The sequence below is a fragment of the Syngnathoides biaculeatus genome, chromosome 8, assembly GCF_019802595.1.
Source record: "Syngnathoides biaculeatus isolate LvHL_M chromosome 8, ASM1980259v1, whole genome shotgun sequence".
Taxonomy (NCBI): domain Eukaryota; kingdom Metazoa; phylum Chordata; class Actinopteri; order Syngnathiformes; family Syngnathidae; genus Syngnathoides; species Syngnathoides biaculeatus.
In genome coordinates this window covers 14,679,760-14,698,059 of record NC_084647.1, presented here as the reverse complement: position 1 = coordinate 14,698,059, position 18,300 = coordinate 14,679,760, and the positions used below count along the sequence as shown (strand labels likewise).

Sequence of the window (18,300 nt, the reverse complement as noted above, 5' to 3'; positions counted from 1 at the left end):
CACTATGGAAATAGGGTTTCCATTGACCTGTCATTGTTTACTAGTAAATTATGCAAAAACTCTCATATTTCCTTGATAGAACTTTTTACATGGTGTTGCTTAACCAGGATCTGTCTCCACTCTCATTTAATTTAACGTTAAATCTTGACAATTGTAGACCTACAACATGGCTATTTATGGAGGTGTGCTTTTTGTTTCTTATACAAATGAAATTTCATAGACTTTGGGGATGTTTGCAGTTTGCAATGGACCTTTCCGACTGGCGATCTTAAGCTCCGCTCCCCTTAGCTACATTTGCCAAGTCCCACAAGCTTCCACAATGGCCACTGAGCAAAACAGGTTTGAAGTGGATTCTCTATCGTTTATTCCAGATAATAATGCGGTATATTTTTTGACAAATGCGTCAGATTTTTCCACGAGAGTTCTACAGAGACGTCTCAACTATTTCACGCAAGGATATGTACACAGAATTAAGATTTTGGACGGAGCAGGACGCAATGTCAGAGTTAGAGTGAAACGTTGGCGATCGATGCAAAAACGTTTGACACCTCACAAACTTCATATTGAAATCCAACAGGTAAAATAGTGGAATCGTACTTCATTCACCAGCTCAGTGACAAACTAACAAAGTGAAAGTTGTTCTCCTGCAATGTATAAAGCACTGATAATAATTCAATCAAACTTCTCCCTCACTTACCTTCAAACATACAGCCCTGTGTTTGTTGATATTGTTCACATTTAGTTGTACGTGCGATCTTCCGCGAGCCTTAATCCGCCGTAGACACTTCGTCACCTGTGTTTTAGGTTTTGGAAAATGAATCAAGCAGGCCCTTTTAACCTAGCAGGATATCTTTCATCAGAATTGCACGTTTCCCAAGTGCATCTGAGGACCATTTTCTTCGTAACATTAACTTTTCCAAGCGCACGCTACTGACAACCGGCATTGCTTGTGGGACAACACGGCGAGAGGAGCATGTCAAGCCAGGGGTTAAGAGAATGCGGCTATCTGATTGGCTATTATTGTACGAGTGATTGACAGGTCGGAAAGGTCTATTAGTTGTCGTGCTGCAGCATACTGGAGAAATGCACTTACATGTTCTAATAACTTGCATTGATGAAGTCAAAAAGAATTGCAAAAGGTGACTGTGTCATTTCTTGCATTTGGTCTTTGGACTGCAAGAGTACTTCGACATTTGGCAAAATCACATTATGTCTACTGGAGAAATTGTTTACTTTTACGGGTGGGCTTTGATTTTGTTGCTATTTAATAGGCAGCATTCTCCTTCTTAAAAGTGAAGTGATTGACCCAGTATGTCTTTTTATAGCTTGCTGTATTTTAATGCAAATGAATGCACTGGAGAAAACATTCATATTTAATGTCCCAGCATTTGCAGATAATGATTGTTTCCTCCCTTTCTCTATCAGGACTCTGTTGTGAAACCACAACGTTCCCTGGAATATGCTTTGTCTCCATGGTAACAGGCCTCATGGATCCCCAGAAAAACATCGGGCCAAGTTGATCCTCCTTTTTTTTGCTCAACTTACCTGATCCTGGTCACCAGGGATGAAGATTTATTTAGAAACAACTAAAGACCCCTGAGGTACCTCTACTCCTTATGATGGCAAAACCCCAAATGTGTTTTTTTTTTTTCAAAGTAAATGTACTTTATTGTCTTTGCTGTTGGGAGCATGCCGGAATGATTTGTACAATCTCCAAAAACCAACAGTCAACAAAAAGCTGAAAATTGGAATTTCATCACAACTGAGTGATCCCTCATCTATTATGTTGGGGATATACTCGTTCTATGTTCAGAGATTTAAAATTTTGCCAACCAACAGGACATAAAGGCATTCTCCACAAGGACCAGGATGCACCACCTCTTCAGTCAGGTGCTAGGCCAGAGGGATTTGTCCAGAGCGGGTGATCTGTTTTCTCTGGAGGATGCTGCCATTGAAGACTGCTTGTCACAGGCTCTGGATCAGATCAAGTCCATCTCCTGCTCACCGGTTAGTAGACATGCCACATACCAGAACAGACCACTACAATTTACATATGTTGATAGAGTGTCAACTTTAGCGTTGAATTTCCCAGGGATTCTAAAATTCCGATTACAGTATGAGCAAAATCTTTTGGAATATCTGGGTACATACTGTATTTTCCCCCACTATAAGGCGCACCTTCAATGAATGGCCTATTTTAAGACTTTTTTTCATATATAAGGCGCACTGTATTATAAGGCGCGTAGAACAGACACTACAGTAGAGGCTGGAGTTACGTTATGCATCCATTAGATGGAGTTGCACTAAAGGCTCAATATTGATCCATATATAAGGCGCACCGGATTATAAGGCTTTTAGGTGCGCCTTATAGTGCAGAAAATACGCTTTTTATCACAAAGTTCTGGTGCATAAATTAAATCCACATTGTCGTTTTAACCTCTTCTCGAATTCATCTTTTCAATTCGTCACCTTGATACTGTATAAATACAGTAACGGCATGTGTGTCAAACAGGATTATTTGACCAATGACAACGACCAGGCTGTCGTAGAGATTTGTATCACACGGATCACCACCGCCATCAGGGAGACGAGCTCCATCGAGAAGCACAGCACGGCCCTGGTCGGGCTGTGGGAGTCGTGTCTGGAGCACAACCTCACGCCTCAAGGTGACAGCGCCGAGGACACGCCGCACACCAAGATAGCCTCCGACATTACCAGCTGCATCTTGCAGGTACACACACACGCACAAAGGCACATTAGCTAGACATTCACATTCGACTATGCAGCGTGTTCCCACTTGCTCTCTCAACAAAATTTGTCGAGGTAGGTTTGGCATATTTGTGCTGATTTTATGAAATGCTATGCTTTCGTCAGTAATGAGCCGAAAATAATCATACATCATACATTTCTCTGTAGGTAGGTTACTTACCAGGAAAACCGCAGTATGGAAATTGTTTTATATGCTGTAGTCCATTTGAGATGTCTTTCAACTGGATTTCTTTAAAGGTCCACTGTGATGAAATGTATGATTTTTAGTATGTTATTAATGAAAAAAAACGCCAGCTGGTATGGACCCACAAAAAACGTGATTTTGACGTATATGGCTTTTTGTAACTCCCGCCATGAAAATCCTCTCGAGGGATTTGTTTTCGAGAAGAAGCAGGAAGTGACGTTAGCAGCAGTCGCCCACCTAGGTGGTCTCGTATGTTTCTCTTAGTTTTACCTGCGGGAAGGTAGCTCTTTGTTCCTTCGTGTCAGCCAAAATCCCAGCTTGTTGTATTGCTGGATATTGCTCGAGCACTCGGGAGGATGGATTCGCTCTAGATACTTTTCCAAAAGACCCGGTTCATCGTGAAAACGGGATTGCACAGGTCCAAAGGACGAGAGCTTCGTGGGTTCCAAATACAGGTATGTGTGTAAACAGCTGTGTAAAAAGAATAATAGTTGGGGGGCGGGAAACGTAATCCGTAAATCAGGGGTGCTAAATGTGTCAATGTGCCACCCCAGCCAAAGCCATTATCGGCGGACGCAGCGCTGCCAGGGTGGCTTGTCGTGGCACTGGGCCGCAGTGGCTCATCTCCGCCATGGAGATGGATTAGACGGGGAGGTGGTTTGGCCACGGTGTTGTCGTGGCTTGCGGGCGGCGTTGTTCATCACCGCCGCGGGAGTGGATCGGGCGGGTAGGTGGTTTGGCCGCGTATGGTTTGGCTGTGATCCGCATATCATCTAAATATGGCTTGAAACGTTAGGGTAACATTGCGCCGGTCACTTCACTCAGTTGTGAGATCTTCTCTTCTTCAAAAAGAGCTTCTGTGTCAGAAGGGGCATCGGAAAAATCCGGATATTGTTCGTCTCCCATAACAGGAGGTACAGCGTCTTTTCAATGGTGAATGTCCCGGTGTGACGTCACGGGCAGAAGATGCAGCCAATATGGCGACCACTTGAACCTCGAATGAGACTTCCGCAACTTTGCGCACGGATGACGCGCTCTCCGCTCATATTTATTTTTTCGTATAGACATTGAAGTGAATAATGTTGTATATATTTTTCATGACAATATCTATTTTAGAATGTTTATAGGCATGACACTTGACCTTTAAATCATACAACCATATAAAAATGTATTTGTTTATTCATTATAAATTCTCACAAGTGTTACATTTGATATGTTTCCTGGTTAATCATCAGCTTCCTGCTCCTCAGAATTTTCAGAATAAAATCCATTATATCCTGTAGATGTCAGCCACACCCACTACACAACAAAATTAACACGATTTAACAAAACTATTTCCTTTATACTATAATTTTTTCATGTATCCGTCCATCCATTATCTTTACTGCTTGTCAATTCAGACAATTTAGAGCCTTGAATGAACCTGAAGTCTAAATTCTGAGCAGAGCGAATGGGTTTAATTCCCCATTCAGTGACGGTGTGAATGGTTTTCTGCCTCTGTGATTGACCATTTCAGGGTGTAGCCTGCCTTTCCCCTCAAGGTGGGATCTGCTCCACCTCCCTGTGACCTTGAGCAGGCGAGGGGTGTAGAAAACGGATGGATGGTTGGCTAGATCATAACTACAGTTTATGATGTAACATTGGTTGAATTTGCTCTCCTCTATTTCCCCCCCCCCCCCCAATCTTCCCTGTGGAAAAAGGAATGTGCTTAATACCCTTGTAATGAGGCGGCATCTTCGGAATAGCCACGGTCACACACACACACACGCATAAAAGTTGACAGCCCGCTTCTGGCTCTGCTGTCCAAAATCCCAACAGCGATTGCAGCATCTTTTCTTCTCTCGCTTTGTCCCGCTCTTTCATTTTCTTTCCCCTCTGACCATCTGTCTCTTCTCTTTTGTCCTTCTGCTCTTACCTTGACTTCCTGTCGTTTGATCCGCAGATGCTTGAGCGGCCTTCTTACCCCGCTGGGGGGGGGGGCAGACACGACTAAACGCCGAACATTCAGTCGGCCATTGATAGCACAGCAGATGTAACAGACACGCGCGCACACAACACACGCACACACTCACATTATGGAAATAAATTTGAGCGTCCATATACTGTACTCGCACTAAAGTGGTTTGTGATCTACTGCGTCAGTGTCAGCAGCATCCGACCTCCTGTATGAAGTTAGTACTGGGGGTGAAGGTTAATTTAAAACACACCATGAGTCAAATGTTTCTGTGGATGTCGCATCACTCTTAATAGAAATACATACTAGTTAGAACTGTAAGGAATGTAGATTTTTGTGTGAACCAATATTTGTATTTATTTAAAGTGCCTGCCTAATGTCTTTTCTCCGGGCACTCCAGTTTCCTCCCCCATCCACAAAACATGCAACATTAATTGGACGCGTTAAATTGCCCCGAGGTGTGATTGTAAGTGCGGTTGTTTGTCTCAATGTGCCCTGTGATTGGCTGGCAACCAGTTCAGGGTGTACCCTGCCTCCTGCCCATTGACAGCTGGGATATGCTCCAGCAAACCTGTGACCCTTGTGAGGATAAGCGGCTAAGAAAATAGATGAGCGAGATGAGGTTGCTGGGCCATTGGATTCGGATTCCTCCCAGACGGATGGACAGATGGATGGATGGATGATAAGTAAAATCAAATAAAAGTAATTGTTTAAAATGTGGCTCGGTGGAGTAACTGGTTAGAGGGTTGGCCCCACAGTTCTGAGGACTGGGGTTCAAATCCCAGTCCCGCCTATGTGCACTTTGCATGTTCTCCACCGTACCTCCGCGGGTTTTCTCCAGGCACCCCGGTTTCCTCTCTATGTGCCCTGTGATTGGCTGGCAACCAGTTCAGGGTGTATCTTGCCTCCTGCCTGATGACAGCTGGGATAGGCTCCAGCACTCCTGTGACCCTCGTGAGGATAAGCAGCTCAGAGAATGAATAGATATTCATTAAAAAATAAAAACGTCAAACGTTTGAGTGGCAGAGTATATAAGAGTAATGTACATACAGAGCATAACAGTATGCTAAGGGGAACATATTTGCCAATATACTGTAGGTGCTACTGAATTACTCATCCATCCATTTTCCATCCCGTTTATTTTCAGTAGGGTCGCAGGCATCTGCTGGAGTCCATCCCAGCTGACAATGGGCGGGGCGAGAGGCAGGGTACACCCTGAACTAGTCTCCAGCCAATTGCACGGCAGATGTAAACAAACAACCATTGGCACTGACATGCACAGTTACGTGCAATTTAGAGTATTCAATTACTATAAAGAGAACTGTCTTCCTGATGTTCTACCATGCCGGTGGTACTGTATTATGAAACGGTTATTAAAAGTGACTACAGTGTCATCTTGTGGTGACTAGAGGAAAGAATGAAAGTGGTAGCAATATGAGTCCCATGCGGTACAGTACTTGAAAATATAGGGAACTTATTCCCATTTTCTTGTACCACTCGCCTTTATTAGGGTCACAGCTAATTGTGGCTTTGAAGGATTTGAAGAAAGTCACACATCGGGTCTTCAATAATCATTTCTGGATCAATTAACTGAAAATGTGTAATTTCATGCAATGCACTTGATGAACTCAAGTGTGCCATGGCAAAGTGTTTAGGAATCACTAATATAATTCAATTTAAAATGTACATTACAACAATAGCAATATTTTTTTTGTACTTCCGATGTTGTGGGGAATCGCCCTTGACCGTTCCAGCATGACTTTGTCCCAGTGTACAAAGCGAGGTGAATCCATATTTGGGTGAGTTTGGGTTGCAGAACTTATTCAACAACTCGAGACCATCACGCATCTCTGGGATGAACAAGTGCAGAGATGTTAAATCGGGCCCTCCCTCAGGTCTAGATAAATGGACAAAAATTCCCTCGCACTGCAAAACCTTGTTCAAATGTCACTTACTGCAAGAATAATGGTCACATAATTTACAGTAATGCTGTTTATGACAACATAGGTTCATCCGCATCACCAGTTGAGGGCGCTAGTACATTTCTCCCCACCTGCTGCTTGCTTTTGTGGGAGTTAGGGGGTCACGCTACAACTCTTCCTCTATCTGTTATCCATCCATCCTTCCATTTTTTCAGGTGCTTATCCTCACAAGTGTCGCGGTGGTGCTGGTGCCTATCCCAGCTATCATCGTGCAGGAGGCGGGATACACCCTGGACTGGTTGCCAGCGAATCGCAGGGCACCCAAAGACAGAAAACATTCACAATCACACTTAAGGGCAATTTAGAGTCTCCAATTAATGCACGTTTTTGGGATGTGGGAGGAAACCGGAGTGCCCGGAGAAAACTCATGCAGGCACAGGGAGAACCTTGAACCTCAGTCCTCAGAACTGTGAGGCCAGCACTCCAAACACAGGTGTCAAATGTTTAAGCCTTGATGGAGGTCTGAACTCTCTTGTATACAATGTGTTTGCCAAATTCAAAATAAATTGGAAATATTACTTGTTCCCTAATGCTCCTCTGCCCATCTTTTTTTTTTCTTTGCAGAATTACACGTGTCCATCAGTCATGGTGTTGGCTGTCCCGGTTGCGGTGCGCTTCCTGCACCGAGGGAACAGAGAGTTGAGCAGGAACATGTCCAGTTATCTCTCACTGGCTGCTATTGTCGGGGTCGATCTGCTGGCTGAACACACGGAGGCCATAACGCTCAGCGTGCTTGCAGGTTGGACAATACTCAAGATTATTATACAGATCCGAACGCAAATGGTACACTGGCAAATTGACGGCAAAATAGATGATCGTGTAGAAAACAAACAAATGACGTGACAATCAGAGCTGCATCGTAATGCGCTACATTTACTCAAGTAACATTTTGTATGAATTGTACTTGTTAGAGTAGTTTACATGTACCACAATTTTCACTTTTTCCCCCGAGTATTGATCAATACCTTTACTCTGACTTCCGCAAAGGGCGCCGTTGCGCCAATCCAACATGATCGCTAGTGTCATTTGACTCCTATTCACCGATCGGACTGCACATGACAGCCACACGATTGCACACAAAGCCTTTGCCAGGTGACTTGTTTTTTTGGGGGGAGGGAGTGGGATGACAACCTCATGGTGTTCCTTTTTAAAGCCAGTAAGTATATGACGGGCGGCACAGGGAATCAGCTGGTCAAGCCTTGGCCTCACAGTTCTGAGGACCTGGGTTCAATCCCGGCCCTACCTCTGTAGGGTTTTCATGTTCTACCTGTGCCTGCGTGGATGAATTGGACACTCCTAGGGGCAATTTAGAGTGTCCAATTAATGTTGCATGTTTTTTGGGATGTGGGAGGAAACCGGAGTACCCGGAGAAAACCCACGCAGGCACAAGGAGAACATGCAAACGCCACACAGGGCCAGAATGGAACCCGGGTCCTCAGAACTGTGAGGTCAACGCTTTACCAGGTGCCCCACAGTGTCGCCCCCATCTTCATTCAAGTTTTCAAAATTTTGCATCATATATATTCTAGTGACCCTAATGAGGATTAGTGGTATATAAAATGAATGAACAGATGAACACATTTTTTTTTATAATTTTAGGTTTTCATGTTCTTATTTACCCCGTGACCCCTGTGAGGATAAACGGCTAAGAAAATTGATAGATGAATGTTCTTATTTAATTTATGACTTCATCTCAGTCTCAGAAATAAAACACTTTGCCAAGCAATTATGCTATTATAGGTTTATTCATACCACACTCTGTGTTCAACCAACTATCTTATGAAAAAATACATTTATGTACAAAATACATTCATTTTCACCTGTTAACATTGCCAGGGACACCAAATTCAATGTACAGTATTTTCTATATACAAGACAACTGAATTCACAAAAGGCCAAACGTAAACATTGCCCTCATTTTTATAAAAACAACATTTCCACCTCAAATGACAAATACTGTATAACAATGTAACATTGCAATGCAAAAAAAAAATGCTAAAGCATATTACAATATGTGTAAAAAGTAGTGAAACGCTGACAAAGCAGACATAGAATGACTAATGGGAATGTAAACATGTTGATGAACACAAAGCATTGTAGGGGATTGACAATTTAATCTTAGTGAGGTGAAAAAGGAAAGAAAACACAATATTGCTAATACAGCTTCTCCAATTTGAAGTTATGTCTAGCGTCAGCTGACGGTAAGCATACACAGCAGTTTTCAGTCGCAAGTATTGGCCGGAACACGTGGCTAAACGACATCGCAAAGCGCTTGCTCGGTATTATGCTTAGTTTGGTAAAGCTAACACCAGGTTTCAAATGTCAAAAGATGACAATGATGCAATTAACAACATTTGCTGTGTGTGATTCAACTCGATGTGATACATTGGAAAAACTGGTTAGCCTATCGGCATCACAGTTCAGAGGTTGCGAGTTCAAATACGGCCTCGCCTTTATGCATTTTCTCTGGGTACTCCCGTTTCCTCCCTCATCCGAAAAAGATGCATACTAGTTTAATTGAAGACTCTAAATTGCGCTTGGTGTGAATTATTCTACATGCCCTGCGATTGGCTGGCGACCAGTTCGAGATGCAGCCCACGTCTCACCCGAAGTCAGCCGGGATAGGCACTCTAGTGAGCATAAGCGGTGCGGAAAATGAAAGGATGAATGAATGAGTAACTTTAAAAGGAAATTCACTGGTCTGCAATTAAAACATTTCATTTCTTTTTGACCACCGGTTTCCCTCTCCTGTATCTGCTGAGTGGATTTTATTTATTGGCTCAGAACTTGCTGACTTTAACAACGGTCTCCTTTTTTCACCCTCATTCGGTCTTTGGTAAACATCGCTTGCAGCACATTTCCTGCTACGAAACACACGCTTTCCAAGACGAATGCTTGACAATGTCTGTGCGTCACAGCAAGCAACATGTGCGAGCGACGGCCTCTGTTGAAACTGTTGTCGTAGAAAAAGTATTTGCAGAAAGGTGACGTTTTCTCAGTTTTAGCATGAAAGCAGATTATGATGTTTGGGATCTTGAAGGACAACGCTGATGAATGTCAGAGAGTGGATTTTAGTTGATAAACTGAGCACCTCCATGTGGCACCATCTCCGTCACCCCCCACGCTACGATGTTCCCCCTCTGCTCGGAGCCAAGGCCCTCTTTCGAAGCCAGCTGGACGATCTTCTCCTCCGGCAGCACTTTGTCCCACATATTCACCCCCGTCATCGTTCCCGCAAATGCCAGCTTGGGGTCGAACCCTGCTTCAAACCCCGGCACCCCGTTGCCGCTGCCGCTCGGGGTCAGAGGGCAGCAGCCGTTCCTTTCCTGTCCCAGCTGGAGTGAGCCTCCATCTGGTAGGACGTGTCCTTCGGCCACTCCGGGGGTGGAAGCAACCTTTTTCCCGCCTGCCCACAACGAGGCCAGGCCCTGCACGGAGGACCAAGACCCGCAGAGGTGGAGCCATTCCGGTGGGCCTTTGGGCTTCACCACACCCCTTGCCTCCACCAGGTGAGTCTCTCCTCCAATGGTGAACAGGGCTGACGTGTGGCTGAGCAAGAGCTGGATCTCATAGGGGTTACGACGGTTGCCATAAGAGAAGAGAACCGTTTTATTGGAGACCGTGACCGGCTTCGCCCACAGGCACACGGTGAAGGAGGACAGTGAAAGTGGGACATCCGGTATCACTGCAGCGTAGATGCGACGGGAGCGCATGGGGAAGAGGATTGCCATGTTGTTACCTGGGTGACGAGAAGGTGGAATGGAGATCATGACAAGAATGAATCATTCATCTTATGACGCGAGGTCATTTTCACAGAGTAGTTTTTGACAGAGGGGAATAAAGTACAATTTCGTGAAGATCAAGGAAGTAGAATTCTTTGTCACACCCTCCTATGGGTAGTCTTTAGGTGCAATTAAGTACTGTATTGAAAAAAAACAATGGAATGGTAGCTTTTTTGTATGAATTAAAAGATTAGCAGATGCATGGAAAAGCAATGTGAGTTGGAGCGTATGCCAGACAAAAGGGAAAATGGTGGGTTGTAAAATGGCGTATGCCTATCTTGTATGTTAAACAAAATTAAAATTACATTTCTGCTCTCTGCCATTAGGGATATTCCTTTCATAATGTTGATGATGATTGTAAATGCAGCTGGACAGGTCTTTAGGGGACAGGTAGCCAGACAGGGATAGACCGCAAAACTGGACTATGCGTGAGAACCACGGCAGAAGAATTGTAGCCCAGATATTGGAACGCAAGTAACATTACAAAATCATTTCGAGATGTGTGTATGTGTGTGTGTGTGTGTGGGGGGGGGGGGGGGTGACGACATGTAATAACAAACCACGAGAACAAGATAAGAGAGGACAGAAAAGGGAAGGACAAATGAGGCAGCGCTACTGAAGAGTCGTGCAGTGGGATTGCTCTTTTAAGGTCAACACCTGTGAGAACCTGTGAGTTGATATCCATCCATTCATTTTCTTCGCCGCTTATCCTCACGAGGGTCACAGGGAGTGCTGGAGCCTATCCCAGCTGTCAACGGGCAGGAGGCGGGGTACACCCTGAACTGGTTGCCAGCCAATCGCAGGGCACATTGAGACAAACAGCCACACTCGCAATCACACCTAGGGGCAATTTGGAGTGTCCAATTAATGTTGCATGTTTTTGGAATGTGGGAGGAAACTGGAGTGCCTGGAGGAAACCCACGCAGGCACGGTGGAGAACATGCAAACCCCGCACAGGTGGGTCCGGGATTGAACCCGGACCTCAGAACTGTGAGGCCAACGCTTTACCAGCTGATCCACCGTGCCGCCCTGAGTTGATATGCATCCATTAATTTTTTGAGTGAATGAACACCATATCACATGCATATTAGTGAATTGGTGAACGAAGTTGCTGAGCCATGGACGCCAATCCTCCAGGATCCAGGGAGTTCCTGAGCCTGACCGAAGCGCCCATTCTCAAAAGGATGAGGACGGGATCCGGACCACCGTCCCCCATGCCCAACCCCCACCCATCCTGGGGAGCCAACCTGCCTAAATTGCTCCCACGATCCCCAGAGAGCTTTACGGCAGCACCCACCAAAAGATCCCAATGGAGAAGCTAACATCCATAGCCCGCCAATGTGAGGCAATGCTCAGTGCCCGCCATGATCAAGGATGGGCAAGGGCACCAAAAGAGGGGGACGCAATGTACTTTGACAGAGATTTTCAAAGATAGAACCATTTGACACCTGAAGAGTTACACATTGTTTGGGAAATATACAATCCCGATCTCCTTTTATCAATTACCAGTCTTATGTTAGATAACTAAAATCCAAATTTAGATCGTTCTTCTATCCTAGGTTTCTGCCACTCATTAAATATCGGTCATCGTAGACATTTTGGACACACTGGGTGTTCTCATGGTAGGTTTCCCATCTGTTTCTGTTCATCCCGAGGGTTTGCGGTGTGAGTTTATGACGATTGTCGTGTGATCGCATCTCCCTCTGCGTGGAAGTGGATGTGTGTGTGTGTGTGGTGTGTGTGTGTGTGTGTGTGTGGTCGCTCAGTCTTTTCATTAATTCAAATTGAATAATTTGAGGAAATAATGGTGTCAAGCTGAGAGAGGTTTTTTTTTCCTGTGTTTATCTCGGCGATGACAGAGAAACAAGAGTTGGGACTGAAACCATATGAGAGCTGTTTGTGTTCAGTGTCTGTTCAATAGCGTCATTGTCCAATTTCCAATTGATGGATCAGGGTTTTGGTTTGAATTATGTAACTTTCGAGTGTGCAGCGTTTATATGCGTTGTACAGTTTATGTTTTGATACCAGAAATAAGTGAAGTGATATAAAGACGTAGAGTACCTTGTAATTTTTTTTTTTTATACTACTGTATATCAACTGAAACAGAAACCAAAGGGATTATCTTGCCTTGAGAAAAGCAACAAGTTATTTAGGACAAACAGGATGTGAGATTAGTCATTGACTGGAGAGAAACAGGGGTGGTCTCATTCCTGGACTAGACAGTTGATATAAATTTGGGTAACAAGCTAAAAAAGAAAACAGACAATAACCAAAGAGAGAGAGAAAAAAGACAGATTCAAGGGTTCTATGTGAGTAAGATGAGACAGTGGTTTACCTGCAGGTAAGTGCCTGTGCCGTGATAAACTCAGCACCTCCTGGAGCTCCATTCTTGTCTGCTGCAGCAAGGCCAAGACTCCCTCCAAAACTACCTCTTGTGTTGTGACCTCCTGCTCTCTATGGCCATTGCTTCCGCCCTGTGGAAGTTCCGATGTTGCCTTGGCGCTCCCCGGGTTGCTGAAGCAGCTGCTTTCCAGTTTGCCGAGGCGGGTCGCTTGGATTCGCGCGGTGGAGAGAAGCTGTTGTAGCATTGCCTCCAAATTATTTGAATTCCCACCGGCAGTGGGAACGTAATCTCCAAATTTTAGTCTTTCAAGGGATTCCCTTAGGCGTCCTTCCAGCTGCATGGCCATCCTCCTTCCTGCTGTCTCCACAGCAACCCCACAAGAACCCCCGTACTGGGCCACAAACCTAGCCAAGGGAACCATCGTCAAGGATCTAATAAAGTTACCAACCATCCATTTTGGCTAAATATAATGTCGTCATAACTTCTGGATGACTCAAGTGGTCAACAGTTTCTGCTAAGACCTTTGGAAACTGTAAGAGATATCACTCAACAGGACCTGGATGGTTGTTAGCATCGTCGCATAAACATTTCATTCAGCCATCCAACTGACCTGAGTATTTCCCCACGCAGAGAGCCCATCTCCACTTTGACAATGTCATCAGCATACTGGAGAAGCATGTTCTCCCTCATCTGGCTGTTCTCCAGCATTGAGAAGATTTTGTCCCACTTGGTGAGGTCTGGCGAACTACAGGGGGTAGCACTCGGTGTGGCTAAAGACATAGTGGAAGGAGAAACAACAACATAGTGAACATGACAAACTCTTGCTGCTAATATTCTAGTGAAATGTCTTTTGTTTATTATCAGCAAAAACAAAACTGAAGCATGAAAATGGCCCGTTAGTACAATAAATAATTTTTTTTCTCCTGTTGGGTACCCAACCACTCGGATGTTGAGAATGACCTCAGTGCAGGGTCTGACATCGAGGCTGTGTCCACAGTTGACAAGTTTTGTTTGGTTACAACTAATTCTGGTCATCGTCCAAACCCTGGGGCGCACCAAATGAATGGACCCAGGCAGCTTTAAGAGGTGGTCTTGCAAACAAACCCTGGTGTGTTTCAGACCTGTTGAGCACAAGTATGAGTGCTACATGCACCAAGGTCAACATGACTACGGAAAGGGTTTGGAACTCACAAAGTGTCATGAGCAAGGCTCGGCCACTGCCAAGAGGGCTCTGGGCGGTGATACCCGTCACCGGTCACAGCTGTTTCACATTCGGACTGTAGTTAGACAGGCATTTAAGTTGGAGTTTTTGTCACTGGCATTTGCCAGCTCATTGCTTTAGTGAGTTGCATTCACTGCCTGTGGGATTCTCCGGTTCTACGCATAAGTTAGAGTAACCCTCGTCACAGCGATTCTGTGCCCTTTCGTTTGATCTGTACTGTTGAGTTTGTGCGTTTGACGCAGAGTCATTGCTGTATGCCTTTTGGATCATGCCTAGCCTAGAGTTTCTGTACCTCTGCCTAGTTGCACTGCTACACCGTGTATGACACAGTTTCCGGAATAAACCACATTGAACATTATGCCTCTGCCTTGAAGTCCTGCATTTGGGTCCTCTGCCTTGAAGTCCTGCATTTGGGTCCTCCCCCCGCACCGTTGGTTCTTCACACAAAGCTGGGACAGTTAAAAAGGTGCCTGCCCACCCATCGAGTGTAAAACTACACACCCTTGGTACTTGGAAGTTGCAGCTATTGATGACATAATACCTTTGGAATAGGCACGAATACGCCATTTTCAATGATTATGGAGGAACATTATTATGCCAAATCCAATCGCAAAGCAGAAATGCAGCTATGCACAGATAATAACCAGCATTAACTTTTGATAAGTGGCGTAAACCTGAGGGTGAAAAGTGCACTTTCATTCTTAATCCTTTGGGTCTTTTGAAGAAAGCACGTCACAGATGTTACTAAGACACCTGGGAACGGTTTTGATTAGCAATTACTGTTATTACTACACCCAACTTTTTCTTTTTTTTTTTTCCATGCCTCTTTAGGAGTTCCCACTCGAGTCACCATTCATTTGTAACCCCAAATCGACCTCGAGAGAATCTGGTTTCAGTCGTTATAGGACAAAGAAAGTTTCAGGGTGGTGAATTCCTACATAGAGAATGAGATTGAGGCATTCTGCCCTTGCTGCTCCCAGCGAGTTATAAAAGTAGGTCACTTAAATATTTCTAGAGGATTTCAGTGGGTATGTGAATGATATTACATCATTTTAATCTTCATCACACATTACATGATGAGACAGTAAACCTTTATATGCTTACCAGTGAGGCTTTAAACACAATTCTTACTCAATAGCAAATTCTGGAGCCTTAGATTTAAATGATCAGAAAAAAAAACAAAAGTTGAACCTTGGGAGTTTTTTTTCATCCCTTTTATTAGAAATGTACCACAAGGGCCACCTGAAGGGGCAGCGGGACTTACCCCAACCAATCAGATAAATACTGTTTGAGAATTATATTACATCGCCTCCTCTGTATGTGGCCGGTAGAGAAGTTCAAACCACCAACAGGATTGACCCCATGTGAGACGTCAAGAAAAAGACCTCTTCTGTGATGTCTATGATGGTTGACAGTGGAAAGGATTAAAGTGGACTCCAGAATGTTCGCTGTTGGGCGCTTGCAGAGTCACCTCTTTTTTCCCCCTTTTTTTTCCATTTTATCCCCCACAACCCTTCTCACATACTTCTTGCTTTAGGCAACCTACCTTTATACTATGACTATTTTTTTGTTATCATTACGCTCACTACTGGTCATCTCATAGTACACTATAATAAACTTGGTGGATCCCGGAGCGACGTTTGCCTCTGTTTAACTGTTTGCCGTGCAACGAGACCTCCCGCTAGGTTTAAATCAACAAACGTGCAGAATGTGACCTGGGTGACTCCATACACACACACACACACACACACACATGCCACAGCATTACTTTCTGACATTTGAGAGTCGTGTTTCCTGGGGGGGGGGTTGAACTATTTGATATTTTGATTCAAGCTGTAAGTTTTAATTCCAAGTCCACTAATACCTACTAATACCTATGCAATGAATTACTAAGCAACCAGCAGGCTTTCTCGCAGCTTCTACGCAACAGTCTAACCCTAAAAGTTGAGCGTAATCTGTTTGACTTTCAAATTGTTTGTATTTCAACATTTTCCCCTCTTTTATTTTGTTAATTTATTTCAGGCTCAATTAACACAGGGTTAAATAGAAGTCTCTACGTCAGGGCTCAGCAACCTTTTTGAGGCTGAGGGCCACTTCGTGAGCACCAATCGCATGAAGGGCTACGTGACCTGTTTTGCGGCAGATTTCTGACTCAGTTCATTACACATACATAAAATATTTTCGTTTTAATTTATTGTAGTAAATGACATTACAGGTATTTTAAAATTGTAATTCCACGTAAGCAAGTCAGATTCAGAATTTAAAGGACAAATAATAGTACCAATTTGTGGCCATACCTCGCCGGCACCTTATATGGTCATCGCGGGCTACCATTCACCCGCGGGCACCGCGTTGGTGACCACTGCTCTACGTAATGTAACCTAGTAAGGTAAAACTACTCACCCTTTGAAGATGGTTGACAGAAAGGTAACGCAGAGGCCACCCCGTCACTGGGTGGCATATCATAAGTATTGCTAGAAATTATGAAGTGTTGTATGTGTGTCTGTCCGGTCGAAATGCATGATTAGGACACATCTTCAGCTTTGTAACTGCTTCATCACTAGATATGAGCTTTAAGTTGAGTTCCCTGATTGATGGTTAGTGTTACACCTTTCCATGGTGACATCACAAAAACAGAAAGAAACCCCAAAAATCCGTACATGAAGTTATTACTAATAACCAAAATCAAATTGAGTCCCAATTGGGAAAACACGAATATCTCTCATGCATTTGTCACAGTGGTTAACACTCACGTTCTGGCGTCTCGTCCTCTGTGATCTCATTGTAGTAGGTGTCGGCGTAGTTGACTTCGATGTCGTCCTCGTAGGTCAGGGTCGGAGACGCACACATGGACCACACACACAGTGCCAGGGGGAGCCTCCAGTGCAACATTCTGCTCTGCTATGAGTGTGCGCAGGTGGAAGAGTGAAGTAGATGTGTGAGGAAAATGGCTTGCCTCCTTGTGCTTCTGTCTGTTTTTGTGCACGTGAGGAAGTGCTCTCTCTCGTTCACCGCGGTTCCCTCTGGTCTCTCACTTTCTCCGGTCCGCCACTCTCTTTTTTAAGCGCTCCCTCCCTGATGCTTCATGCAAGGTTCGTCCCTCCCCCTACCTCCCCATCCACGCTCCCCCTTTTCCTGCCCTCCAGCGCTCCCATTTTTCCTGGTTAAATGCTGAGCAATCCTTGGCAGGAAGCCGAGCAGTGTCGTCTACTCCAGCCAGATACGGAGTTAAAAAAAGGGGGGGGGCGGTTTCAACCCACACACAGCTCACTGTTAACAATCAGTCAAGTGCACTTTTTTAGGACCGCTACCAATTCACTTACTATAAACTCTTGACATGGATGTGAATCCCAGGCATAGTTACAGATCGTGCATCAGTTTATGGCCTAGTTCTTCATCGTAAGTATCTATCCATCCATACATTTTCTTTCACTGCTTATCCTCAGGAGGGTCGTGGAGTGTGCTGGAGCCTATCCCAGCTGTCAATGTGCAGGAAGCGGCGTACACCCTGAACTGGTTGCCAGCCAATCGCAGGGCGCATGGAGATAAAGAGTCGCACTCACAATCACACCTAGGAGCAATTTAGAGTGTCCAATTAATGTTGCGTGTTTTGGGGATGAGGGAGGAAACCGGAGTGCCCGGAGGAATCCCACGCAGGCACAGGGAGAACATGAAAACTCCACAAAGGTGGGGCCGGGATTGAACCCGGGTCCTCAGAACTGTGAGGCCAGCGCTTTTACCATCCGACCCACCCTGCCCGGGTAAGGACCACTTTACCAAAAGAAATCCAAGGGCTGTAATAAATGTATTAAAAAATACGAGGCACCCATTTGAATAAATGTATTTTATTAAATATCAAAATTTGTGGGTTAAATGTGGGGGGGCAGCACAGTGGATCAGCTTGAAAGCGTTGACCTGACAGTTCTGAGGACCCGGGTTCAATCCCGGCCCTCCCTGTGTGGAGTTTGCGTGTTCTGCCTGTGCCTGCGTGGGTTTTCTCCAGGCACTCCGGTTTCCTCCGCAACCCTTGTGAGGATAAGCAGCTAAGAAAATGGATGGATGT

The 18,300-nt window shown here is 44.8% G+C and overlaps 2 protein-coding genes across 5 annotated transcripts in view; one reads left to right on the top strand and one right to left on the bottom strand.

The window, feature by feature from the left end:
* veph1 (ventricular zone expressed PH domain-containing 1) overlaps nt 1-18,300 on the top strand; it is an 84,414-nt gene that overhangs the window by 22,787 nt on the left and 43,327 nt on the right. For all 4 annotated transcript variants that reach the window (XM_061828109.1, XM_061828108.1, XM_061828110.1 and 1 more), the window contains exons 2-5: nt 1,426-1,601; nt 1,840-2,007; nt 2,513-2,731; nt 7,454-7,628. In XM_061828109.1, coding sequence (XP_061684093.1) covers nt 1,870-2,007; nt 2,513-2,731; nt 7,454-7,628 — 532 coding nt within the window. In that variant the 5' untranslated portion in view covers nt 1,426-1,601; nt 1,840-1,869. The remainder of the gene's footprint in view (nt 1-1,425; nt 1,602-1,839; nt 2,008-2,512; nt 2,732-7,453; nt 7,629-18,300) is intronic.
* ptx3a (pentraxin 3, long a) lies at nt 8,616-17,272 on the bottom strand. Its single transcript, XM_061828114.1, has 4 exons — nt 16,991-17,272; nt 13,626-13,785; nt 13,007-13,419; nt 8,616-10,628 (listed from the first exon to the last, which is right to left on the bottom strand). Exons 1-4 carry the CDS (start codon nt 17,127-17,129, stop codon nt 9,961-9,963), a joined length of 1,380 nt encoding a protein of 459 aa, XP_061684098.1. The 5' UTR covers nt 17,130-17,272; the 3' UTR covers nt 8,616-9,960.